This window comes from Mesoplodon mirus (genome assembly GCF_964341445.2).
Source record: "Mesoplodon mirus genome assembly, chromosome: 5".
Classification (NCBI taxonomy): Eukaryota; Metazoa; Chordata; class Mammalia; order Artiodactyla; family Ziphiidae; genus Mesoplodon; species Mesoplodon mirus.
In genome coordinates this window covers 59,461,973-59,489,811 of record NC_138980.1, presented here as the reverse complement: position 1 = coordinate 59,489,811, position 27,839 = coordinate 59,461,973, and the positions used below count along the sequence as shown (strand labels likewise).

The 27,839-nt window shown below is 36.7% G+C and overlaps 1 protein-coding gene and 1 long non-coding RNA gene across 3 annotated transcripts in view; one reads left to right on the top strand and one right to left on the bottom strand.

The window, feature by feature from the left end:
• The window catches only part of SPINK5 (serine peptidase inhibitor Kazal type 5), a gene marked incomplete at its 3' end in the record, with an annotated part of 60,128 nt that extends 48,708 nt beyond the window's left edge, over positions 1-11,420 (top strand). Inside the window, exons 20-23 of the mRNA XM_082623088.1 lie at positions 3,304-3,376; positions 4,294-4,421; positions 4,575-4,653; positions 11,286-11,420. Coding sequence (XP_082479214.1) covers positions 3,304-3,376; positions 4,294-4,421; positions 4,575-4,653; positions 11,286-11,420 — 415 coding nt within the window. The remainder of the gene's footprint in view (positions 1-3,303; positions 3,377-4,293; positions 4,422-4,574; positions 4,654-11,285) is intronic.
• Positions 1-27,839, bottom strand: part of LOC309805198 — a 164,851-nt gene that overhangs the window by 6,535 nt on the left and 130,477 nt on the right. The gene's annotated exons all lie outside the window — the stretch shown is intronic.

The following is a 27,839-nucleotide window of genomic DNA, read 5'->3' as shown; positions in this document are numbered from 1 at the left end:
TGCCTATAGCTCCTTTCGTGAACACTACCCTTTTTGTTAATTCTCAAATATTATCTCTTTCTCTTGCATCCCCTAAGGAACAATGAGCCCTAGTAAGGGCAGCTAATCAGTGGCTGATTCCTACTCTATTTTCTATCATAATTCTGTGAACTGTGTCATCATGGTAGTTAATGGCTCTTTAGAACACATCATGCCTAAATCCTAAAGAGGGTTTGCAATGGTCATTTGGAATAACCAACATAGTTTAAGAGGGTTGCTTCATGTCATATGTATGGGACACATTTATTGCCCAATCCAGGGTTTGTTCCTTCTATTTATTTTCTTTTGGTGAATGGTACTGATTGGAGTGCTTAATGATCCAACTCAGCCACTCTTGATTTGTGTTATTGCAGCAAGTAACATAACCACTATTGGTCCTATCTGTATACTGAGGTAGTTTCCTAGGTAACCTTGATGGGTACTTATAGTTCTAAAATTTGATGCATATATCACAGTGCTATTAATTATGGTATTTAATTGATATGCATTTAATGAGCACTTAATGCTTCTCCACACACATTTTTTTCCTCCTTGAAAAAAAATCACAATCTTGTGATTGTGGTACTACAGGCCACGTGATAAAATCTAGTTATTCCAAATGTTGCATTTTAAAGATGAGAAAAACTGAATTTTTTTTTTTAAGTACAAGGTCTCATGGGGGAGTGACTTCAGAGGTAAAACTAGAATCCAGTTCTTATGAATACCAGCCTAGTATTTATTCCATATCATAAAATTCTTTAATAGAAGCAGGGTGGCAGAATGGGGCAGTGCTAGGGTATTAGCATCATATGGTTATTTCGGCTCCATGTTCTTGGACGGGTTATTTCACGTCCCTAGGCTTTAATCTGCTCATATTTATAGTGGGGGTGGGGCAGCCATAATCATTCATAGTAGCCACATGATGTTTCTTTTGAAAGTTAAATGAGAAAACCTATGTAAAACTCTTACCACAGTGCCTAGCACAAAGGAGGTGCACAAAAAATGTGAATGGTCACTATTAGCCCTGTAATTAATGTTCAGCAAATAACAGGTGTCACCATTAATAGCAATAAAAGAATGACTGTTATGATCTCTTATGCTACCCTATGTTGCCCCTTTGCACACCTCATACTTTGTAGGTATGATGTACATAATTGAGATAGCTCTTCACATATGACTATTTCTTTCTGCATCACATATTAATAGTGGGTAATTTTGTGAAGGAACAAATGATGATTCTCAGATGCAAACAATTATTAAGATAAAACTTTGCTGATACAATCCATGTCATCTATGTTATAAGATACTTACCTATGTTATAAGATACTTATTCCAGGTAACAAAATATTTAACAACATAACAAAGTATTTAACAACATAAATCAAATAATTTTACAATCTTTGGAACCCATTCATCTGACAATGGTTTTTGACTGCCTACTATATAATAGGCACTCTTCACGGACAGGTGCTCTTCAAGTGAACAAGACAGAATTCCTGCCATATGGAACTATAATATAGGAAAGACAGATTATAAACAAAGAAGTAAAAAGCTACATAACAAGACCAGGTGTTGGTAAGATAAGTAAAGCAGAGTAAGGCAAAAGAAAGGGATTGGAGGTGCTACTTTATGGTGTTTGGGGAAAGCCTGACAGTAAGGGAGACCTGAAAAAGGGAGTGAAATGAGCCAGCTGGCCATCTGAAGGAAGAAAGTTTCAGGCAGAGCAGGAGCCAATGCAAGTTTCTGTAGATATATATGAAATTCTCAAGCTCAGGAAAGAGAGAGGAGGTCATTATGTCTCAAGATTACTGTGTGGAAAATTGCAGAAATTAATTTGGAAAGATCATGTAAGGCTTTTTTAGGCCAAGAGAAGGACATTGGATTTTATTCTATGTGTGATCAGAAGCCACTGGAGATTTCTGAGCAGAGCTGTGATTGTAAATTGAATTCCACCAGACTGAATCATTATAGGTGGTCTCTTTTTCCTAGTATTTAAGATTTCATGACTTTATATTTGTTTGAATCTTCAGGATACATTTACTACCACTTCCCTATTTCTTATATATGAAAAGGGAGCTCCCTAAAATACACACACACACATATTCATGTTATATATATTCATACACGTTTCTTTTAAGCATAAAGCCAAATGAAAATTTTATTTTTTTACATCTTTATTGGAGTATAATTGCTTTACAATGGTGTGTTAGTTTCTGCTTTATAACAAAGTGAATCAGTTATACATATACATATGTCCCCATATCTCTTCCCTCCTGCATCTCCCTCCCTCCCACCCTCCCTGTCCCACTCCTCTAGGTGGTCACAGAGCACCGAGCTGATCTCCCTGTGCTATGCAGCTGCTTCCCACTAGCTATCTATTTTACGTTTGGTACACAGACCTACTAAAGAATGGACTTGAGGATATGGGGAGGGGGAAGGGTAAGCTGTGACAAAGTGAGAGAGTGGCATGGACATATATACACTACCAAATGAAACTTTGAAGGAGAAATACGTGTACTAGAGTTCTGCAGTATTTGGATCTTGGGCCAACTGCATCAGAATCACCTGGCTTGCTTGTTAAAAATCAGGTTACTGAATCCCGATGTAGATCTTGTCAGTAAAATTGTTGGGACTGATGGTGAATCTGATTTTAAAAATCTCATAACTGATTCTTAATGTACATGAAAACTTAGGAACCACTGGCATAAATATTTTATCAGAAAGGTGAAAGGTTAAAAAAAAACCCCAAAAAACATGATCCTAAGGTACTTTCTATATCACTTGTCTTCTTTCTATCTTGGGCTCCAATGATATTATAATGAATTGAAATGGTACTATAATAGATTGACCTACAAATTGAGGAATAAGAATGGTGAATTGGTGAGGCATTAAAACCACAACTTACGATAAAAAGGTGAAAGAACTGAGGAAGGCGGACTTGGAGACCTGAAACTTGCCTTTAGATATCTAAAGGATTAATATCAGGAAGAGGTAATGGATTCAGCAGGCTTGTTCTGTGTTTTCCTGAGAATGTGAAGTAAGACTAAAGGATGAAAGCTATAGGGAGATGAATTTGGATACAAATAAAGGAGACTCTGAGATTAACTTGACTTGATCTGCCGAGAATATCTACCTTGTAATGAGGGAGCTTCTTAATAACCAAAGTCACTGTCCATCTGTGAGAGGTTCTCTAGGAAGGAGGTGGTTTAGTGTACATAAACTCTAAGCCCCTTCCAAATCTGAGTATGTGTCTGCAAGATGACTACTGACTCTTTTCTTTTCCAGGCAAGGAGAAGCAGAGGCAAAAAAGAAGAATCCTGGCTACAGATCAAATGGGAATGCATCAGCATTAAGAAAGGTGAATCATTAACTAGGTTTTGGCAAGAATGGTCTTTCTGTAAGTCACTACTTAACTATCAAAAATGTGGAAAGAGGTTGTCAATGTTGCCAGTCAAGATATTGCCCTTAGAACATCAGAAATCATCATTAATGGGAATATCCCTGATAACTTTTTCAGTGTAGAAATTTAACACCAAATGGAAATCTTTCAGTCGAACACTTTATAAAACAGTTTTATAAATAGTAGTTTATTTAAGTATCTCAATAGCCTAGTCAATAGTCAACTAAGTTTTTTTCAACCTCATTTTGTAGATGGGGAAAATGAGGTTTGGCTGCTGTAACAAATTACTACCAACAGTGGTAAAGCAACCCAAATTCATCATCATACATTTCTGGAGTTCAGAAGTCCTAAATGGGTCTCACTGTGTTACAGCCGAGGTGTCAGTAGGGCTGCTTTCCCTTTTGGAGGTTCTGGGGAAGATCTATTTCTTTGCCTTTTTTTTTTTTTTAATTTCTAGAAGTGCCTGCATTCCTTGGCTTGTGGCCATCTTTAAAATCAGCAGAAGCCAGTTGATTTTTTTTTTTTTAAGCTGCATCATTCTGACACTGATTTTCCTGGCTTCCTATGTCACTCATAGGAATCTTTGTGATTACACTGGGCCCACCCAGATAATCTGGGATAATCTCTCCATTCTAAGGTCACCTGGTTAGCAACCTGAATTCCATCTTCAACTTTAATTCCTGCTTGCCATGTGAGGCTACATATTTTCAGGTTCCAGGAATTATAACTTGGACACCTTTGTGGTCCGTTATGGAGCCTCCCACAGCAAGGTTAAGTGGCTGCCCAACTCCTGAGTCAAAATCTTCCAATTTTCAAGCTCAGTCAAATACTATGTGAAAATAGCCATTTCCAATTTAATCCTTCCTTCTTTTCAGGATGTATGTGATGAGTTTAGAAGTCAAATGAATAATGGACAACTTACTTGCACCCGAGAAAGTGACCCTGTCAAGGGTCTAGATGGCAAGACATATGGCAACACGTGTGCTATGTGTAAGGAAAAACTGTGAGTTATTTTTCAAAAATGGGCCTTTAATTTTGAGTCTTAAAGGAAATAATCATTTCTTATCAGCTTGAGAAAATGACAATTATTTTTAAAGCACACCTGAGGTGTTTGTTCACTTTAGTTGAAACATTTCTTCTCATTTTTTTCTTCAAGGGCAAAGGAAGCAGCCGCAAGAAAACCGAAAGCACAGGACTACATGAGAAACGCAGCTGAAGAGAACAATGAAAAAGAGGTAATATATGTTAGATGTGCTTATACTTAAATTTGGATGATTGGTTGCAAGATTGATTCATTCAACAAATACTTATGGAATGCCTACTCTGTCCCAGTCGTTGTGGATATAATGATAAACAAGAAAGACATGGCCAGAACTTCAAAGAAACAGCATGGAATTCAATGCCCTAAGAGCAACTCTGATGCAATTACCACACATTTGCAGGAACAGTTTGTAAAATTATTGTTATTATCAAGTGGATTTTTTTTCTGAAGTTTTAAAACAATTAAGCAAATAGATGCCAAAATTACAAGCAAGAAAAAAAAGTATCAAAAGCTTGGAGCTCCAGATGATAAATTCTTTTTTTTTCTATTTTATTTTATTTTATTTTATTTTATTTTATTTTTGGCTGTGTTGGGTCTTCGTTTCTGTGCGAGGGCTTTCTCTAGTTGTGGCAAGCGGGGGCCACTCTCACTATTGCAGGCTCTCTTATCAGAGCACAGGCTCCAGACGCGCAGGCTCAGTAGTTGTGGCTCAGGGGCCTAGTTGCTCCGCGGCATGTGGGATCTTCCCAGACCAGGGCTCGAACCCGTGTCCCCTGCATTGGCAGGCAGATTCTCAACCACTGCGCAACCAGGGAAGCCCCAGATGATAAATTCTTGACTTGGCATTCTGGTGCCATCTTGTATTCAATTGGGGTTTTTAAAAATAAGGTTCAGTGCTTTACAACAGCAGCACATAGAATATGACAACAGCACAATCTCTTCTAATCCATCTATGGACTTCAATTAGAAAAGTGAAATAGTGAAATTTCCCCAGGAAAGTTTTCCCATTAATGAGGCAACTTTTCATTAGTTCTATACTGACTACACAAAATGAAACATTAATAGTAATGTTCATTTTTGAAAAACATGTTGGGAATTATGCATTTTGGTAGATGAATGGCTTTGCGAAAAGACTTTATTGTACAACTTCAAATGATCTCTACTGGACATCTATTCTATTTCTAATATTGATCATTTTTTTTCAAGTTTTAAAATATCTATTTTAGGAATTTCAAACAAGAAGAAATACTCTTTCAGCAGACCAGAAAGGGTCTTCACCCAACTTCCTCCCACTCCCAACCAAGTCCTTCTTCCAACAGCCTGGAATGCTATGCTGAACTTATTTATACTTATTATATACTTATGTAAATATAAATATGTAATTTTATACTTATTATATTTACATTGAGCCTAATGGGACTGCTTTTTTAGAGCTTTGCCAAGGTCAGGAGTAGAAAGAAGTGAAAAAGATATGAGAGCATGAAGTATATTCATTCACAAAGTGCAGTCTTGAATTGGGTCCTAGAAGGGAGACTTTAGCACCTAATCTGATGACCCAAAAAAAGAAGAAAGAAAGGTGTCAAACATGAATTTTATCTAATTATTTTCCCAAATCAAGTAGAATAATAGATGAGTTACACTAGTGAAATACATACTAATTACATATTTCTAGTAAATTAGGCACTATACTAGGGATCCCTAAGCATGGAGAAGAGCTATGCACAAAATCTGCTATTTCCCCCCAGCTTTATTGAGCTACAGTTGACATATAACATTATGTAAATTTGTGTACAACACATTGATTTGATAGACTTACAGATTGTAAAATGATTACCATTATAGTGTTAGCTAACACCTCCATCACGTCACATAATTACCATTCCTTTTTTGTGGTGAGAATATTTAAGATCTACTCACCAACTTTGAGTATATAACAGTATTATTAGCTATAATCACCATACCGTATATTAGAGCCCCATAACTTATCTTTTAACTAAAAGCTTGTACACTTTGACCAATGTCTCCCATTTTCTCCAATACCATCCCCTGGTTAACGACCCTTCTATTCTCTGTTTCTATGAGTTCAACTTTTTTAGATTCCACATATAAGTGATGTCATACAGTATTTGACTTTGTCTGACTTATTTAACTTAGCACACTGCCCTCAGGATTCATCCAAGTTGTCACTAATGGAAGCATTTCCTTTTCTCATAACTGAATAATATTCCATTGTCTCTCTCTCTCTGTGTGTGTGTGTGTGTGTGTGTGTGTGTATCTTGGCTATTGTGAATAATAAAATCTGTTTTTTTTCGAGCATAGTTGACTTACAATGTTGTATTAGTTTCAGGTATGCGGCAAAGTGAATGAGTTATACATATATCCACTCTTTTTTTTAGATTCTTTTCCCATATAGGCCATTACAGAGTAGTGAGTAGAGTTCCCTGTGCTATACAGCAGGTTCTTATTAGTTATCTATTTTATATATAGTAGTGTGTATATGTCAATCCCAATCTCCCAATTTATCCCTCCGAAAATGTGTTATTTTAAAAAAACCATTTTACTGAAGTATAATAGTCATATAGAAAAAGTGTATATATCATAAGTGTACAGCTATTACTAAGTGATCATATCTGTGATATTAACACCAGATCAAGAAATAAGATATCACCAGCAGACCAGAAACCCGATCATGCTTCCTCCTGAATAACCTAGTTTTGAGCTGAGCTTTCTCTTGGGGAAGAGAACAACATTCATTATTCATTTTGTCATTTATTTAGCTATCATTTATGCATTCTACAAATAATTATTAAGTACCTACTATTTTCCAAGCATTACTGTGCATATGAGAACAATAGCCATAAACAAAACAGATAGAACTCTCTACACTTACAGAGTTTATACAGGAAGAACACAGATCATAGATGATGTGAATAAATAAAATGTAATAGCAAGGGGGAAATAAAGTAGAAAAATGCTCTAGTAAATGCTGGGATACAATTTTAAGTAGCTTGTACAGGAAAGAGCTCTCTGAGAAGGTGACATTTGCACCTCCTAAAGGGATCAATTCCATACATGTAAGTGAGGGGAGAACATTGCAAGAAGAGGAACAGCAAAGCCTTGAGGCAGGGATCACAGTACAGCAAGGAGCCCAGTACAGTTGACACAGAGTGACCACAGAGACAGTTATGAAGGAGGCAGTCATTAAAGTAACAGGAGGCCATCTTATGTAGGATTTTGTAGACCATTTTAAAGGCGTTAGCTATTATTCTGAATGAAGGTTTTGAAAAGAGCAGTGACGTGATGTGATTTATGTTTTAAAAGAATGACTCTGCCTGCTGAATTGAAAATACACTGCAGAAGGACAAGAGCAAAAGCTAGATAGCTAGTTAGCCACAGCAATAATCCACAGAGGCTGGTTTATACCATGGTGCAGAAGGACAAGAGCAAAAGCTAGATAGCCACAGCAATAATCCACAGAGGCTGGTTTATACCATGGTGGTAGCGGTGGAGGTCATGAGAGGTGGATGAATCCTAGGTCTATTTTGGAGGTGGAGAATTTGTTCAGAGTTGATGTGCTATGTAAGAAAAGAGAAGCATAATTCTGTCTTTGTTGCTTCTTTATAATCCTTTATTTTAGTAGTTCAACCTTGGGGCAGCAGATACCTGAAAAATACTAAGGATATACCTGGTTCAGTCCTACCTTTACCAGTGATTCTTAGAAGGTGCTTGTCTAAACTCTCCCTGAATTATCTATATTGATATGGAACTCACCACAGTCTAAAACAGTCGCTTTAGATGTTTGAATTATTTAAAAAAATGAATTAGAAATACTTCTTTATACCTCTGAAATAATTATCAACAGACAGACTACTATTAAATTTTCTATTTCTTCTCAGAAAGTGGTTTTCAAGGAATTTGTTAATTCCGTCTAAGTGGTCAAATTTATTGGCAAACAGTTATTAATAACATTTCCACATTATCCTTTTAATATCTATATTTATATAGTATACCACTTTTTATTTTTAATATTGCTAATGTGTGTTTCTTGCATTTTGTCAATTTTGTAAATAGTTTATCAATTTACTAATCTTTTCACACAACCAATGTTTGGCTTTGTTCTGTTTTCTATTTCATAAATTTCTTTTATTATTTGTTTTCTTCTATTTCCTTTGAGCTTAATTTGCTTATTATTTGCTAGTTTCTTGAAATGGAGGTTTATTGATTTTAAAACTTTTTCTATTTATGTATTTACTTAAAACTTTCCTTCAAATCACTGCATTAGCTACTGAGTTTTGATATTTTGTATTTTCATTATCATTCAGTTCAAAACACTTCTACATTCCATTATGATTACTTTAGAGTCATGAGTTCTTTAGAAGTGTGTTGCTTAATTTCTAAATACTGAGGAATTTTATAGCTATCATATTTATGACTGTAATTATTCCACTGTGATCCTATAACTTACATTTTATGACTTCAATTTTGAAATTTATCAACACTGGCTTAATGACCCAGAATATGGTCTATTTTGGCAACAATTTCATGTCCACTTGAAAGGAATGTATAGTCTGCAGCTGTCGGATACAGAGGCCTATAAATATCATTTAGGTCAAGCTGGTTAATTTTGTTTTTCAAATATTATATGTTGATATTTTTTGTCTGGGGTATCAATTATAAAAAGAAGTATGTTAATATTTCCATTTATGTTTGCAAATTTGCCTATTTCTCCCTTCAGTCAGTCAATTTTTGCCTCAGATATTTTGAAACTATACTTTAGGTACATAAATGTTTGGGATGGTTAATTACTGAATTTATTATTTTATAATTAGAAATTCTCTTCTTTATCTCTGCTATTACTTCTTGTCCTAAATTCTACTTTGTGGGATATTAATATAGATATACCACCTTTTATATGATGAGTGTTTGCATGTATATATTTTCCATCCTTTTACTTTTAACCTACTGGTTGAATTATAAAGATATAGTTAAAGAATCATTAGAGAAATGCAAATCAAAACTACAATGAGGTATCACCTCACACCGATCAGAATGGCCATCATCAAAAAATCTACAAATAATAAATGCTGGAGAGGGTGTGGAGAAAAGGGAACCCTCTTGCACTGTTGGTGAGAATGTAAATTGATAAGGCCACCATGGAGAACAGTATGGAGGTTCCTTAAAAAACTAAAAATAGAACTACCATATGACCCAGCAATTCCACTACTGGGCATATACCCCAAGAAAACCATAATTCAAAAAGAGTCATGTACCACAACATTCATTGCAGCTCTATTTACAACAGCCAGGACATGGAAGCAACCTAAGTGTCCATCAACAGATGAATGGATAAAGATGTGGCACATATATACAATGGAATATTACTCAGCCATAAAAAGAAACGAAATTGAGTTATTTGTAGTGTGGTGGATAGACCTAGAGACTGTCATACAGGGTGAAGGAAGTCAGAAAGAGAAAAACAAATATCGTATGCTAACACATATATATGGAATCTTAAAAAAAAAAAAAGGTTCTGAAGAACCTAGGGGCAGAACAGGAATAAAGACACAGATGTAGAGAATGGACTTGAGGACACAGGGAGGGGGAATGGGAAGCTGGGACGAAGTGAGAGAGTGGCATGGACATATATACACTACCAAATGTAAAACAGATAGCTAGTGGGAAGCAGCCTCATAGCACAGGGAGATCAGCTCCATGCTTTGTGTCCACCTAGAGGGGTGGGATACGGAGGGTGGGAGGGAGATGCAGAGGGAGGAGATATGGGGATATATGTATATGTGTAGCTGATTCACTTTGTTATACAGCAGAAACTAACACACCATTATAAAGAAATTATACTCCGATAAAGATGTTAAGAAAAGTTATTATAAAAAAAAGATAGAGTTCAAGTATACTTCTTCTAAATATTATAAGTTGAGTCATTTTGATTCTCCAGTCTGATAATGTCTGTTCTTTAACTGAAGTACTTGGTCCTATTAATATTTAATGTAATTATTGACACCACTGAATTTAAGTCTTTCATAATCTTATTTTAAAAATTTCTGTGTTTTTTTCCCTTTGGTCCTACTTTAAGATAAAGTTATTATTATTATCATCATTATTAAACTCACACTTCCAAAAGACTACCAAGAACAAATAATGTTCCTTCTTCTACATGAAAAATCTATGTATTTTTTACCTTAGGAAACATACTGACAACTGACATATACTGAGCACTTAGTGTGTGCCAAACACTGTATTATGTATGCATATAAATGCATTATCTGATTTGATTCCCTAAAACAAATGAGGCAAGAGCTATTATTATTCATGTTTTTCAGATGAGAAACTAAGGCTCAGAGAAGTCAGATAAATCACTCCTCTAACTAGTGGCAGAGCTGGGACTCAAAAACCCATATGGTTACCTAGCATTTACCTCTGAGTCTCTCCTTTCTAGATTGTATATAACCAGTGTCTTCATTTAAGAAAAAAAAAGGGGGATATTATTTCTTGCATGGTAGTTTTTTTCCTATGGGCATACCTCAGTTTATCTGTGCCCAGTATCATGTAGGATTTCTGTTTTCTTATTGCTTTGTTTTTCCTTGTATCTTGGTTTAGCTACTTAACTTCCCTAGTAAAAAGCCAAATCTAGGAGGTTAAATCTACCTAACAGTGGTGTGAAACGAATATGTGAGTTTGTATAACCTATGTTTCAGTTCCTTTACTAATCATTTATTCATACATGATTGAGGAAATCAAGAGGTTTTCCCCAAGCTCATATCTCTTGAGTGCCATTGAGCAAATGTGCTTTATGTTTTGCTTGTTCAGAACTCTGAGATGTGCAAACACTACCGAGTATTACCCAGGATGGGTTACCTTTGTCCAAAGGTTTTACAGCCTGTCTGTGGTGATGATGGCCAGACATACAGCAATCCTTGCAAGCTCTGTCATGAAAATCTGTAAGTATACAAGTCCAATGAGTCCATCTTCCAGTGTAGAGGCTCTTGATGACAGTGTTGACCCAGAGCAGTGTACTGATATGAATGTGAGGTGTGTTGCAAACAATTTACTAATCATAACAGTTAAAATTCAAATGTTGTGAATGATCTTATTCATGCACAAAATAGAGAGGATTTAAGGTTATCCCTTGAATAAAACTGTTCATATAGTTTACTGAGGGGAAGAGAAAGGAAAAAGTGGTGGGGTTACAATAATTAGAGAAAATCTAAGCCCATGTGCACTCATGGGAGCATGAACATCATCTACCCTTCGTGTAAAGAGAAAAAAGTTGAAAATCATTGCGATACAGAGTCAGCCCAGCCTCTAATCTCTAATGGCCTTATGACTACCTGATAGTCACAGATTTTCCATCCTCTCCAAGTCTTCTTGGAGCAGGAAGTGCTATCATGCAGAAGAAAGCACACTGGAGCAAACGGCAGACCTATTCTCAATTTATTATAATCTATCTGCAGGTATGTTATCTTATCATTCTGAGATTCACTTTCTTCCCTGGAAAACTTGAGATAGTTCTCTGGGCCAGCTGACTTCACAGGATTATTGAGAAGAATTGCGATTTTTATTTTAGTTAAATACAAGGAATTTGTTTTATTACTTTAATTATTGGTTGTAGATTTGTTGTTGCTTTTCTGCTCGAATGCTATTTACTCTCACATCCATTCACATTCTTCACCTGTTCCCAGCCTTCAATTGACCAGCTTTAAATAAGGGCATGGTGGCAAATCTTGACTTTTCTACCCCACCCCACCTCAGACTTACATTGCAGTCCATATATGTTCATTCTCTCCTTCTTAGAACACTATAAGCAAGGCCCAGAATGTGAGGATGGGACTGATATCCTGCTTTTCAATCCCAGGAAAATTTCTGAATTTACATTTATTTCCTTTTAAATCAACTAATTCACAAAAGCAAGAGCCATTCTGCAGTTCATATACATAGACTAAAATCTGGATATGAGGGCTTTATATGTTATATCTGTAAGTAAGTCACTTTCATATTCACAGTTTCACTGAATTCTCACTGCTCACTACAGAGTGGTATCATCTTCATTGCACATAAAGTTAATCTGAGGCTCAGAGAGTCCAGGTAATTTGTTTAAAATGACAAAGCTAGGAAGTAGATCAGATTGGATTTTAATCTTGTTGATTTGGGTCTAAACACAGTTTTCTTTTCTCTCCACTACACTACTGTTATATCCAAGGCAGTAGCTCCTTAAACATTTGGGGATCAAAGATTCCTTTGATAATATAGAGAAAGTTACCTCTTTCCACAAAGGAAAAGAAAATGATGAAACATTAAAAATTTGTATGCACAGTATCTGTGGGCACATAAATCTCTTGAGATCTCTCCATGGATCTTACAGAGTTTTAATAATTAAGGAATCTTAATTCTTAAATGTATTAAATGTTTAAGGAATGAGTACAACCATTCATGAATCTGTTGCTATATATGTCTTATTTTCACCCCAGAAATCCTTCAACTTCTCTTTATTGTAAATGTCAGGCCCTAAATTATCCATCCAGTGCTCTACAAGCATTTTATTAACTGTATAAACCCACAGCAAGTTTACTCAAGGGAGCTTCAGAAATTACAGAAATGCCCATAATAAAAATATTGATAAAGGATTGTTTAAGTAAAGAACTGTGAGTATACATTAGGAAGAGAAGATTCAGGCTATCCCAGGGAAGATGGAACATTATTGGTTTCCATGGTCTTAGAGGAAGTTATAGGGAAGCAGTTTCAACTTGCACAATGTTCAAAGACAAAATGAACTGTCCTGATAGACAGTGAGTTTCCTATCACCAGAGCAAACAAGTAGATGTTTGCTATATAATATTTCTCATGAGAAAGGCATTAAAATTCATCCTTTAAGATTCTTTCCAACTACTGATATAAAATTCACACTTTATGATCATATATTGTTATATTTTATAACATACATATAGAATTTATATATATTTATATAAAATACATTTTACAAAATATATTCTATTTTATAATCCCCAAGTCACATTATAGGTATCCAAAGTCAAACTTCTCTCTGGGATCCAGTTTTCCCATCTATAAAATAATGGCTTTTGCTCCAGATGATCTCCAAGTTTATTTCTGACATTCAACAATTCCATGACTGTGTAGTGTACAGGAGAATGAAATGTGATGAAATAGAACCAGGCCTGGAGCACAAATCTGGGGCTAAATCAGAAGAGAGAGAATAAACCTGAATGATGCCTACTGGAAAATAGTTGAATGCAGATCCCGGCCCCTACCCCTAATTTCAGTTCTGGTTTGATGCCCAAATGTCACTCATATTGATCCTTGGTTGTGTTTTGTCTTTTTTTTTCATTATAACTTTGAGTTTTCCCATCTTTGAAACTTCCTCTTCTGTTTTAGAATACGCCAAACTAATACACACATACTCAGGGAAGGAAGATGTGAGGAGAATAGCAACCCAGAAACAACACCTCTCAGCGTGCCAGCATCTGTAAGTACACTGGCGTTCATGATTACAGTGTCAGAACCAGGTGGTTCTGCTTCTGTTCTCTTGAACTGAGTGATCGACATTTCTCTGGCCAGGGAAATGATACTAGGTCAGATAACCCCAGAATTGGTCACATCTTCATTGTGAAGATAATTAAGTAATTACTGAAATATGTGGGAATAAAAATATAGTAGTTAACATTTTTAAATGTTTACAGTTTACTGGGATCATTGACAGACTGTTTATGAGCAATGTACATAATGTAACACTTCTGCAGAGTTGATTTTATTTTCTGTGATCTGCAATACAAAGATGAGACAGAGACCAAGCGAGGTCAGATACTGAAAGAAGTGGACTTAAACCTTATATCCTCATATCAATACTTTGCATTAAACTGTTTACCAACATGAAAAGTTGCCTTTTTCATTTAAATTCCCTACAAGGATGTTATGACACACATCACAGTAATTTCACCTTATCTGAGGTTTTGTTTTCCATGGCTCTAGTTACCCAAGGTCCAAAAATACTAAATGGAAAATTCCAAAAATAAACAACTCACAAGTTTTAAATTGTGTGCTGTTCTGAGTAGCATGATGAGATCCTGCACCGTCCTGCTCCATCTCACCCAGGAGGTAAATCTTCCCTTTTTCCAGCACATCCCACCTCTTAGTCACTTACTAGCCATCTAGGTTATCAGATCAACTGTCATGACATCACAGTCTTTTGTTCAAATAACCCTTATTTGAGTGAATAATGCCCCCAGCGTGCAAGAGTAGTGACACTGGCAATTCGTATATGCCAAAGAAAAGCCAAAAGGTTCTTCTTCTATGTGCAAAGTGAAAGTTCTCACCTTAATAAGGGGGAAAAAATATTGTGTGCTGAGGTGCTCAGATCTTTGGTAAGAATGAATCTTCTATCCACGAAATTGTGAAGAAAGAAAAAGAAATTTATGTTAGTTTTGCTGCTCCACCTCAAACTGCACAAGTTACAGCCACATTGTGTGATAAGTGCTTAGTTAAGATGGAAAAGGCATTAGATTTGTGGGTGGAAGACATGAATAGAAAATGTGTTCTGACTGGCAGCAAGGTGCTGGGCCAGAAAGCATCAAGCCTCTACCAAGACTTCAGCAAGGGATCCCCTGAAATTAGTGACACCAAGCCATTTACTGCAAGTAAAGTATGGTTACAGAGATTCAGGAATAGATTTGGACTGAAAAATACAAAAATTACTGGAGTGGCTGCGTCTGCCAGTGAAGAAGCTGCTGCCACATTTCTGACAGAGTTGAAAGGGTTGATTAAAGAGAAAGGATGTCATACAAAACAAGTCTTCAATTACAATGAGGCTCCTCTGAAAGAAGATACCCAATAGAACCTGCATTCATAAAAGTGCAAAGGAGGCACCAAGGCATAAAACATGGAAAGACAGATTAACTCTGGTACATACCACAGGGCATATGATTAAGCCAGGCATAGTGTACAGAGTGAAGAACCCACTTGCTCTCAAAAACAAAAATTATCTGCCTGTGTTCTGATACCATAATCAGAAAGCATGGGTGATAGCCATCTTGTTTATGGAATGATATCAACCAATGCTTCAACCCAGAAGTGAAAATATACTTGGAAGAGGAAGGCTTGGAATTTAAAGTCCTACTAATAATAAACAATGCACCTGGCCATCCTGAATCTATGTGCTATGAAAATGAAAATTTCAAGGTTGTATTTTTGCTTCTATATATAACCTCATGACTTCAGCCCCTTGACCAGGGCATCATTCAATTTGTCAGGGTCACATACACCTGCCTGGTATTTGATTACATTTGATCAGCAACTGATGTAGACCCTAATCTGGACAAAATGCACTGATGGAAATCATTCACTATTGCTGACACAATAACATTCCTCAAAGCTGCAATGGATAAACTAGACCTAGAAACTGTAAATGCCTGCTGGAAAAATTTATGAAGTCATGAATGATTTTAAAGGCTTCCTGGGGATCAATGGAGAAGTTAGGAAAATCATTCACAGGGCAAGACAAGTTGATGGAGAAGGATATTCTGACATGCTTGATGAAGTGGAAGAACACATTGAAGGCCACTGAGAAGTGTTAAAGACCGAGGAATTGGAAGAACTTATTGAGTCATCTACAGAGGGAGAGGAAGATGAAGAAATTGAAACAGAACCAGCAATGTGAACATTACCAAAATTTGCCAAAGTGTTTCAAGTTGCACAGATATTAAAGGAAAAAATTATGGAATATGATCCTTGGACTGAACACAGCATTAAAGTCACCTGTATGATCACCAAAGGATTACAACCTTTGCAGCAACACTTTGATGAGTTAGAAAAAAAGAGTGACACCTTCCGATTACAATGTCCTTCCAAAAGTTTTTGGCAAAAACTATCAAAGATTCCCAACCATTGACATTATCTGCTCCTGTCATCCAGCCATCAACATCATCATAGTTTGATGGATTAACTGAAGCAGATGATCCTCCTTCTGACCTATTCAGAAGGTCAATGGTAGCCTAATGCTATGTCACAATACCTATATCATTCACCTCAATCTCATCACATAGGCACTGTATTATCTCATATCACCACAAGAAGAAGGGGTGAGTACAGTGCAATAAGATATTTTGAGAGAGAGAGGGAGAAGGACCACATTCACATAACTTTATAATTGTTCTATTTTATTATTATTGTTGTTAATCTCTTACTGTGCCTAATTTATAAATTAAACTTTATCAGAGGTATGTATGTATAGGAAAAAAAACATAGTATATATGGGGTTGAGTGCTATCTGTGGTTTCAGGCATCCACTGGGGATCTTGGAACATATATCCCGAGGGTAAGCAGGACTAGTGTATTGAGTTTAACATTCTCCCTGGTGATGGCATTTGAGGAATCTCTTCCTCAGGCAAGATGATATGTGACCTGGGGAAAAAACCAGGAATTTTCAAATAAGAGAAAATTTTTTGTTACCAGATAAATATGGGTTCAGACTTTTTGATGTTTTTTCACATGCGAGACCTTTGGCAAATCACATAAATATGTAAACCAAAGCTCTCACTGAGTTTTTGAAAATATTTAATAAATACTTTTAAGCATTTGGCCCAGTGTTTAAAAAGCAATGGCATTTATTATTATTATCAGGCCTAGGAGTCTAAAGTATGAATGTAGAGAAACAGCACAATGTTTCTCCGGCACAATGCTTATTTCTTTTAAATAATTTTAATAAATTATATTTTAATAAATTTATATTTGGTATTAAAATATACTTATCTTTAATAAAAATATATTTTAATAAGTTAAGATTTGATAGCTAGTTATTATTATTCACAACTGTTCCACTCTGTTCCACTGCCACAGAAAGCTTTGGCAATAATGGAATTAAAAACAATTCTGCCAGACTTGAGGATCTTAAGCAATACTAGATGAGACCATATTCAAAAGAACTCAGCGAGCCTTGATACGCGAAAGTGGAAAAACAAGAGCTATAAGCTAGGTGTTTCTGGTTTCACACTGGTAGCTGGAACACAGGGTAGGAGGCAGGGTACTGGAATGAAGTCAGGAGACCTTCACTGTTTTCTCATGTGGGTTAAAAAGGTCATTTATCTACTCTGGGCATTACACATATATAAAGAGAGGTTTAAAACTTTTGCTCTAGTCCCTCTGTTGTGTCGGCTATCTTCTTATCTTATTAGATATAAACTGTTAGTGGTGTGCTTCTCATTTTATTGCCAGAATATACTGTCTCCCCATCTTACAAACACACCTGGTCACATACATCCCGAACAGGGAGGTAAAAATAATCTTTATGCAAGTCTTATAGACCACACCTTAGACTATGCCTTGCTGTAATCTCACATAGACAATATGATGAAAACTACTTTATGAGGAATTTGCCATAGAATAATACTAATAAGATGTATTTATTCAAATAATGAAGCATCTTGCCAGAGCTAAGAACAAAAGGTTTTGCAATTTCCTTCCTTTCATTTTGGGGTGTTTTTTTTCCCCGCTAGAGTTATATAACAGGCATTATTAATGACAGGAATTATTTATGGTTTTATCTGATGGAACAAATCATTAGAGCAAGAGGTGTCCTGGGGATGGGTTCAGTTCCTGCTGTATGATTCAATTATGTGATATTGGATACCCCAAGGTGATATGGGTGGGTCATGGCCCAGCACTGCTCTGATAACCATTATGGGTGTAAATCCTGGAGGCTGGAAACTATTGCCTAAACCTTGTTCCTCTGTAGAAGATTCTCTAAGAGAGTCTGGAATCCCAAGAATGAATAAAAGGCCTGGCAGTCACAACTTTCCTGGAAAAATAGACTGAAAATCCTACTTTTACTTCCTATTCTAAGAGGTACTTTTCATTATACAGTAACTACTAAGATTTATGCAACTCTTTAGAGTTTTATCTGCTCTTTCCTTCTGCATCCTCACAGTAAATCTGTATTTAGGGCAGGGATCGTTATCTTTCCCACTTTACAGAAAATCAGCCTGGGAGAAATCCTGCAATTTACCAAAGTTAATCAGTATTTGTTTGGGGTCCACTGTAGCCCTGACTTCATTTCTTGTGCTCTGCCACCATCCTTTAGTTGTCAGGAGATTCTGAAAACCAAGGGCTCTAGAAAAGGCATTATCTCAATTAAATAAAGATTAGCTACACTGGAAGGAAATTCCTATGTTAAGAAAAATACCAGTACTATTTTCTGAGATGAATAAATGACTATTCTCAATTCCATGACAAAGATTTTCAAGGATTCAACAAGACCATAGCTTGCCAACTCAAATCAAAGGAAGCCTGATGGGAGTTTCCCTGGTGGCGTCGTGGTTGAGAGTCCGCCTGCCGATGCAGGGGACACGGGTTCGTGCCCCGGTCCAGGAAGATCACACATGCCGCGGAGCGGCTAGGCCCGTGAGCCACGTCCGCTGAGCCTGTGCGTCCAGAGCCTGTGCTCCGCAACAGGAGAGGCCACAACAGTGAGAGGCCCACGTACCGCCAAAAAAAAAAAAAAAAAAAAAAAAAAAGGAAGCCTGATGGGGTTAATGTGAGAACTAAAATGGAGGTTTGAGTTTGGAATAATAATGCTGCTAGTGTTCCAGGTAGTACCAGCAGACAAGATGCAGCTACCTTTTTAAAAAATTTAAACGTTGATTTAATGTTTTAAATGTTGATTTCAAGAATATACAACTACACGGATGAGTCAGGCAGGAAGACAGCTGATTAAAATCTCATGGCCTAAAACAAACTATAATAGTAAAGCATTAATTGTTAGAGGAATTAGACTTAAGTCCTGACCAAATGTGACATCTTGGCAAGTCAGTGAACTTCTCTGAAGCTTAATTTATTCCTTTGTGAAAAGATGTGAATGACACCTTCCTTTTTTCATTACCATGATGGTCTCATGTAATCAAGAGCAGAGTTCATTTTTGTATCCACCTCAACAGGTAGTATATACTAGATAATAAATACTCAGTGAATCAACCTGAATAAAATGTGAAAGTGATTTGAAATTGTGCATTCTTAGCAGAATGCAGGAATCTATGGATTTCTTTGACTATGTTATTACCATCATAAATGTATAGCCTGCATTTCTACAACGTCTTTGAGTTTCTAACATCTAACCTACCCATCTTCTCTTGTAGGTCAAATGATGAAAGAGTTGGTGAAAGCCATGAGGGAAAATGTGTATTCCAATTTCTGAATTGCCTACCTTCACCATCTGTATACACGAAGAATTCTTCAGAGCTCATCTTATTTACTATAGAAAACAATACAGAACTGTTGGGGGAATGGACTCACTGACTTTCAGTCTTTTCCATCTCTTTCCTCCTACATTCTGTGATCTGAGGGCACAGAGACATCTTCACCCAGTCTGTGCTGTGGAAACCTCCTGATCACAACGCTGTCTGTCCAACTGCTTGTTCAATAAAAGTAAACCCCGCAGACTGCCATTTCTCGGATTTCTTTGTCACTGCCTGGATAATGGGAACTTGTTTTTTGCAGAAGCTGAATGAACTCTACCTTTTTGTTTTTCTAAGCCTATAGGTGGACAGAGAATGCTTTCTTCAAATTCAAGTTGCTGTCACGGTTGGGAAGGAATGTCTAGAAGAGAAGTGGGGATGTAGGGGTTCCCAGGCAGCCAACAGCTATATAAAACCAAACCAGCTATGAATCAATAATTCATAATTTCCTATATCAGGGCCTTGGACCCATACATAGTCTGGGGGAAGACCAAGGCAACAAGAGTTACCAAGGTGTGCAAGTCTGAGCAGCACTGTCTGATAGAAATATAATACTAGTTACATATGTAATTTCAAATTTTCTAGTAGCCACAAAAGAAATGGGTAAAATTAACTTTAGTAATTTATTTAGCCCAATATATCAAAACTATTATCATTTCAAATATAAAAGATATATAACATTATAATAATTAATATAAACTTTTTCTTTTTTTTTTTTTTACTAAGTCATTGATATTGGTATGTATTTTATACTTACAGCACATCGCAATTTGGACCAGCCCCATGTCAAGTGCTCAAGAGCTACATGTATTATAGCTAGAGGCTACTAAACTAGACAGCGACCTAATACATATGAGAAATCCACCAGAGAATATAAGCACTAGATAGTGGTGGGATGGAACACGTGTAAGCTCCTGCCTCAATGCTGAAACACTCTCATGCTCAGGACCTTGCTACCGGTGTCCTGTGACAGTATCTAGTTACATTGTTCACTTGCAGATTCCAGGCTAATGCTGAACACACTGTAGATGGAGGAAGCTGTGGGGAATCCACCATGCTTCTAGTTGTTCGCAGCTCTAGAACTGTGCCAGGAATGGCAGGCCTACTTGGATTTGGGAAGTTAATTTTGTATTTATTCCTCTGCCCTTTTTCTTTTAGATAAGTTGCCACTAGGCCCATTATAGTAGGATTTTATGATCTTTGTCCTCTTTAACTGAGTGAAGATACATCATTCCCTATGGTGTTTTTTTTTTCTTTTTATGTTATCATTAAGAAAAAAGAAAGAAGACTTGTTAATCATTTTTCAAGCAGGAAAACACAGAGCCATTTCAGAAAAAGAAAAAAAAAAGGTGAGAAAACAATGTTGCTATTTTCCTTGGTAATTCCAGGACATATAGAATGGGTTTACAGATACTATAACATCTGAGATTGTATCTCCTTCCTGGTTATTTCTAGGAAATCCAGAAACACCATTTTCCTGGCTAAGACATATGATTTTTGAGAAGTAGTCACTTTATGTCATTTTGAATATTTTACTGAGATAACAACAACAAACCCCCTGTACTGCCTTCATCATTATTATTTTGATTATGATTATCAGGTAATATGCACAAAAGACTATGTTCTCTCACACTCAAGACTTGAACAACCCTTGATAATAATTCTGAGCACCAGGGAGAAAGTGTGGCTCAGGGATATGGTGAGGTGAAGGATAGGGTGGTCTAGAATGGGGTGAGACACAGGAGTGGAGAAAATTCCAGGGACCCAGTCAAAGTCAAGGGTGAAGTGGGGGTACAGAGGTCAGGGATGAAATGAGAACCAAGTAAAATAAAGCAGGGAATGGACTGAGGCTCTGGGATTGGGGTTAAGAGTGTGAATGTGTTGAACACATTACTTGGGATTAAAAAAAACAACAACTGAAAGTTGTTTATTTTGGAGACACAGTCTAGAGGCAAATATAAAATGTCATCTGTGTCAAAATGGTCACAACAAAATAGCTGTGTTAACTATCAAGTAAACTGATTTTTGAGTTGCTTCCTGAGTTATATCTTGACATCCAAATGGAAGGTAAATGAAAACCAGACCCATCTTACTGATGTTTCACAAACCAGCCCTAAAATTCTAAACCGGGAAGTGACAAATGATCCTGAGATGGACCTAAAGAAGGCCAGACTATTTCTTAAAGAAGGCCAGACTATTTCTATCACCTCTTCCTGGTCACTACCACAGACTTATGCATTTCTCTATAACTATACTTCAGATTCCATTTTCAGAATGTGGGTTTTCATAGAAGTACCACTGTCAAACTCCATATTTTTTCATGTAAGGAACTCACCTGAAGTCTCCCTCTCTCTCTCAAGGCTTCATTAACAAGTACAGAGAGGACTTGTATAGATTACAGGTCAGAAAACTTTTTCACTAAAGAGCCAGATAGACTTTGTGGGATACACAACCTCTGTCACAACCACTCAGTGCTGCTGTTGTGTTCATATAAGGAATTTACATTATGTAAATTCATATGCATAACTATGTTCCAATAAAACTGTATTTATAAAAATAGGTGGTGGGTCAAGTTTGACCTGTAGGCTGTAACTCAGTTATAGTAAGTATCTGTCTCTTTAGCTACATGTGAATCAATGAAATTAGAACACTCCCTCACACCATACACAAAAATAAACTCACAAAGACATGGCACCATAAAACTCCTAGAGGAGAATATAGGCAAAACATTTTCTGACATAAATCGTAGAAATATTTTCTTAGATTAGGCTTCCAAGGAAAAGAAATAAAATTTTAAAAAACCAAATGAGACCTAATTGAACTTAAAAGCTTTTGCACAGCAAAGGAAATCATCGACAAAACAAAAAGACAACCTACGGACTGGGAGAAAATATTTGCAAACGATGCAACTGACAAGGGATTAACTTCCAAAACATACAAACACCTCATACAACTCAATATCAAAAAAAACTCAATCAAAAAAAGGGCAAAAGATCTAAGCACACATTTTTCCAAAGAAGACACAGATGGCCAACAGGCACATGAAAAGATGCTCAACACATCACTAATTATTATGGAAATGCAAATCAAAACCACGATGAATTATTACCTCACACCAGCCAGGATGGCTATTATCAAAAAGAACACAAATAAATAAATGTTGGCAAGGATGTGAAGAAAAGAGAACCCTTGTACACTGTTGGTGGGAATGTAAACTGGTACAGCCGCTACAGACAATAGTATGCAGGTTCCTTAAAAACTAAAAATAGAACTACCATATGATCCAGTATATCCACTCCTGGACATATATCCAGAAAAGATGAAAACCCTAATTCAAAAAGATATATGCATCCCAATGTTCATAGCAGCACTATTTACAATTGCCAAGACATAGAAGCAAACTAAGTGTTCATCAACAGACGACTGGTCTAAGATGTGGTATATACATGCAGTGGAATATTACTCAGCCACACAAAGAATGAAATATTGCCATTTTCAGCAACATGGATGGACCTACGGAATATCATACTAAGTGAAGTCAGACAAAGAAATATTATATGATATCACTTACATGTGGGATCTAAAAAAGAATATAAATGAATCTATATACAAAACATAAACAGACTCACAGACATAGAAAACAAACTTATGATTACCAAGGAGGAATGGGAGGGGTGGAGGGATAAATGAGGAGTATGGGATTAACAGATACAAACCACTACACATAAAATAGATAAGCAACAGGGATTTACTGTATAGCACAGGGAACTATATTCAATATCTTACAATAACCTATAATGGAAAATAACCTGAAAAAATATATCTCTATATAGATAGATGTAGATAGATAGATGACTGAATCACTTTGCTTTACACCTGAAACTAACACAATAGTGTAAATTAACTATATTTCAATTTTACAAAAAGAATCTCCCTTGTCCTTCTTTGCAACTTAATTGTCTTCTCTTTGCTCCCTTCTGTACACTTAAACACCAACCACACTTCTTATTCTATGATAATAATAGAAGATAATAAATGTTGACATTTCTAAACATTTAATATGTGCTTAAAAATGAGAAAAGCACATTCAAAATGCACATTTGTACTCCAATCCAATACTCTTTGTGGCCTTGCTGGTTGACCTTGACCAAGGCCAGTCTCATATATAGCACAGTTAGATTATGGTAAATGAAGGGAATGTGCCCTCAAATAGCACTCCCTGTGGCCTTTACCAATGATGGATAATACTTGTTTCCCTCATAGTAAAAAGCATAACAAGACATCTTGTTCTTTCCCTGATACCATCCTGGCACACAAATCCCTTTTTCTTTCCAGTATTGAAATTAAAGTTCAATATAAATAATATGTGACTATAAATCATTCTTCAAGCATGAAGGGAGAACAGAAAGAAAGACTTGGTCATTTGAAAATCAGTCCCAAGAAAAAAAATCTAATAAAACATTCATCATCCTTGATGGACTTTTCACTTGACAGTAGTCCCTTCTGGATTATTTTGAGGGATGATGAGCTGTCTTCCTCCAGGCTATTCTATGCACTCTATCCTTATCTGTTACAGTCCTTGTAAATATCTTTTTAGCCTAAAGACATTTACTTTTTACCTTATTTTTTTCTTTAATGAATTTTATATCCTCTTTTCATTTCAGTGGACTTTTCAATGGCCTAACAGACTTGCTTGTCTCCATCCTTTACAGCTTTCTTTTTTTTAAATCTCCAAATGACCTCTTCATCCTTTACAGCTTTCTTGTTTTTTTTTTTTTTTTTTTTTTTTTTTTTTCGGTATGCGGGCCTCTCACTGTTGTGGCCTCCCCCGTTGCGGAGCACAGGCTCCGGATGCGCAGGCCCAGCGGCCATGGCTCACGGGCCCAGCCGCTCCGCGGCATATGGGATCCTCCCAGACCGGGGCACGAACCCGTATCCCCTGCATCGGCAGGCGGACTCTCAACCACTGCGCCACCAGGGAGGCCCCAGCTTTCTTGTTTTTTAATCTCCAAATGACCTCTTCAAAACACAGATCTGTTTAATTCCCCATTTTAATTTTTTTTGAAAACTCCTAAGCAGCCACACTGCACTAAAACACAGTAAAATGAGAAAAACCTGAAACCCAGGCATTATCTTTCCAGATACCTTTTATCCTCTGTACAGTTAATCACTAAATCTATTAAATCTTTGGTTTAAGCCATCATCAATCTTTCATGATTGATCAAAACAGCCTTATACATGATCTCCCTGCTTCAGCCTTCTCCCTTCCATTGCATTCTCCACTGCAGAGTGATGATCTGAAATCCAAATTTGATAGTATTATGCATGAAACTTTTAAGTGGCTTCTCTAGCTCCCAAGATGAACACCAAACTCCTCCTGACATGCAAGGCCTCTGTCCACCTCTTCAGGCTCAGCTCTTACACTGTCCTCTTTCCCTTCTACCCTAGAATAATTTCCTTAAACTTGTTCCTTTATGTCCTCTCCTCTTAACATACCCTCTTTATCCACCCCTGGCCCTTCTCCCACTTTTTCCTTCCATCTCACAAGGTTCATTCCTTCAAACTCTGGAATAATTTTTTCTCACCTCATTAAAGGTGTAGCTTTTTTCTAGAAGCCTTCCGTGACTTCCTTCCCCTCTGTGAATTAGTTATTCCTTTCTTATGCTCCCATAACATCCTGTCCTTACACCTATATTACCAGCTGTCACTGTTTCCTAGTTGTTTATTTACAAGTGCATTTCTCTCACTAGACTGTGAATTCTTTAAGAGAAGAGATGGTTTAATGTCCTTGTTTTTATTTCCAGTGCCTAGCAAAATACCTAGCATGGAGTGTTGCTTATTAAAAGTTGTTGACTAAAGCTAGACCCTTAAGAGACTTAAAAGAAAATTTAAAACAGGCACTCTCAGTTATGGTCAATGACATAAAGCCTACAAGGACTTCTGTTTTCAAAGAACTTAGAGATTCTGCATTCCCTTCCTGGTACAAATTAAAAATTGCTGGCACTGATGGTTGGAAACGAGCTAATTACCTGAAAATATGAACTTATAAAATGTATCTCCTCCCCAGATGAAGGCTAGATTCATGAGATGTTTCTCAGAAATATTAGAAAAAGCTGCAGCTAAAGAAGAATGCAAAAGCAGTATGAGCCCAGAAAAAAATATGCTGTGAAGTGTATTGTTATAATTAGCCTTATTGTAACTTTCAACTAATTAATTTGCTCTTTATCAGTTACATATATGATATGTAGTGATAAAGAAAATCTTGATCAGGGAAAGGTTATTTTATTTCAGATTGATAAACTCCCAGGTTGACAGAGCTAGAGGAAAATTAGAGATGATTTATCCAGCATGTTTAGTATATGGGAATCCTGAAGCCAAAAGAGGGGAAGTGATTTTTCTAAGCTTACCCAGATGAGTGCAAAGGAGAAATACAAATTCAAGTAAATGGTTTTTAATCTCATGTCCCTTACACCACTCCCTCTGGCCTCATGAACCACAGTTCCATGCTTTTCATGTAAATAAAATTATCTATCTGATTATGTTTTCAGACAAAAGGGTGGATTTTGTATCAAATGATCCCAGAAAACTGTTCATTATCTACAGAAACAGTCACGTCTGTTAATTTGTGGAATACTTCACTTCCAAATCTATGGATCATGTGGCAGGAGACAGTACACATGCAGATTTTTTAGCATAGAGTAATGGGATCAGCAATGCAAAGTGAATTCTAATGGCTTGATTTAACACGAAAGAAGTCCTGGGAGCAGTAATAAAATGGAAAGTTGCCAGCTATTATATTCTCATCTCTGGATCCACTTTGCTCCTTAAATTTTAAGTTAGAAAGCTGCCAGAACTCCTACTGCCAAGGTCTCTAAAAATGAGCTTTGACAAGTTGTGTTCACAAAGGATATTTGCTTAGGTCCTGGCCTCTGGTCACAAGACAGACATGGATGATTCACGAAGGAAATGCCCCATCCGTCTCCACCCAGAGGCTGTTCCCAGGCAACCAGGAGAGGTGTAGGTAGCTGGAGAACCTCCAGTTGTAAGTACCCACTGAAGAATTTCTGGTGGAGCTGTTTACCCCCAGGTTAGCACTTATCTGGAAACACAAGGTAGGTTTCTAAAGATGAATAGAATTTTGACATAGTCATTTTAATGTCAATATGTCAAACAAGAAGTAATTAACACAGCATCAACAACTAATGCAGTAGTTAAAAGCTATTAACTAGTTTTCTTTTTATCTTTCCTTGACTCTCTATCACAAAGCTTGAAGAAAAAGGTATGTATTTTTACTTTACAGGATATTTGAAATAAACTGGACAAAAACATAAGAAGGGCCAAAAAGTTACTCTTAATGGCTTGAATACTTTAGAAAGTAACCAAAGCAGAAGAAATTAAATTTTCAAAAGAAATCAAAGGGACGGAGTACTAACACTGACCAAGACTGCTGCCTGGCAGCTTCCTGAAGATGAAGAGACTGCTGAGTGTATGACTATACAAAGTATCTGCTGAACCCTAGATTCATGGGGTTCTCAATCTCAGTCAAAAGTCACCCTGTCTCATGGGTGGCACAGAATCATGGAGCAGCCTCAGTGAGGGGACCCATTTAAGGCTGGCTTGCACTGCTGAGATGCAGGCAGCAACCATGACTGTTCAGAGATAATAGGGCCTGTTCTCATTTTCTGTGCACTGCTTAAGCATCTCAGATCCTCATAAACTCCAATCATGAATGAGACCAAATCTCCCCAAAACTAGGCAGAATGAAGACCTCAGAGTCAGACGTAACTTTATTTAGAGAAAAAGAAACAGATAATGTTGTACATCTACACTTATTGATCAAAACTGACATCTACTCTGTGTGGGATCCATGTTGAGGATTGCTAGGAATTCCTGTGTAGTGCATGTCCACATTAAAGGCTGGCTGCCCCAGAATCACAGCTAATCAATTAGTTTTGAAAAAAAAACCTTGAGCCTGTTAAGGAACTGGTAATAGAGATGGGTGTGGATTTGTTGAAGGGTTTTTTGATTTGGGCAATATATTGTGATGATGTTGAGTTTCAGGTAATTCTATGTACTGTTTTTAAATCCTTAGTTACTGAGTAGATGGTGAAAGGAAAATGCAGTCTTG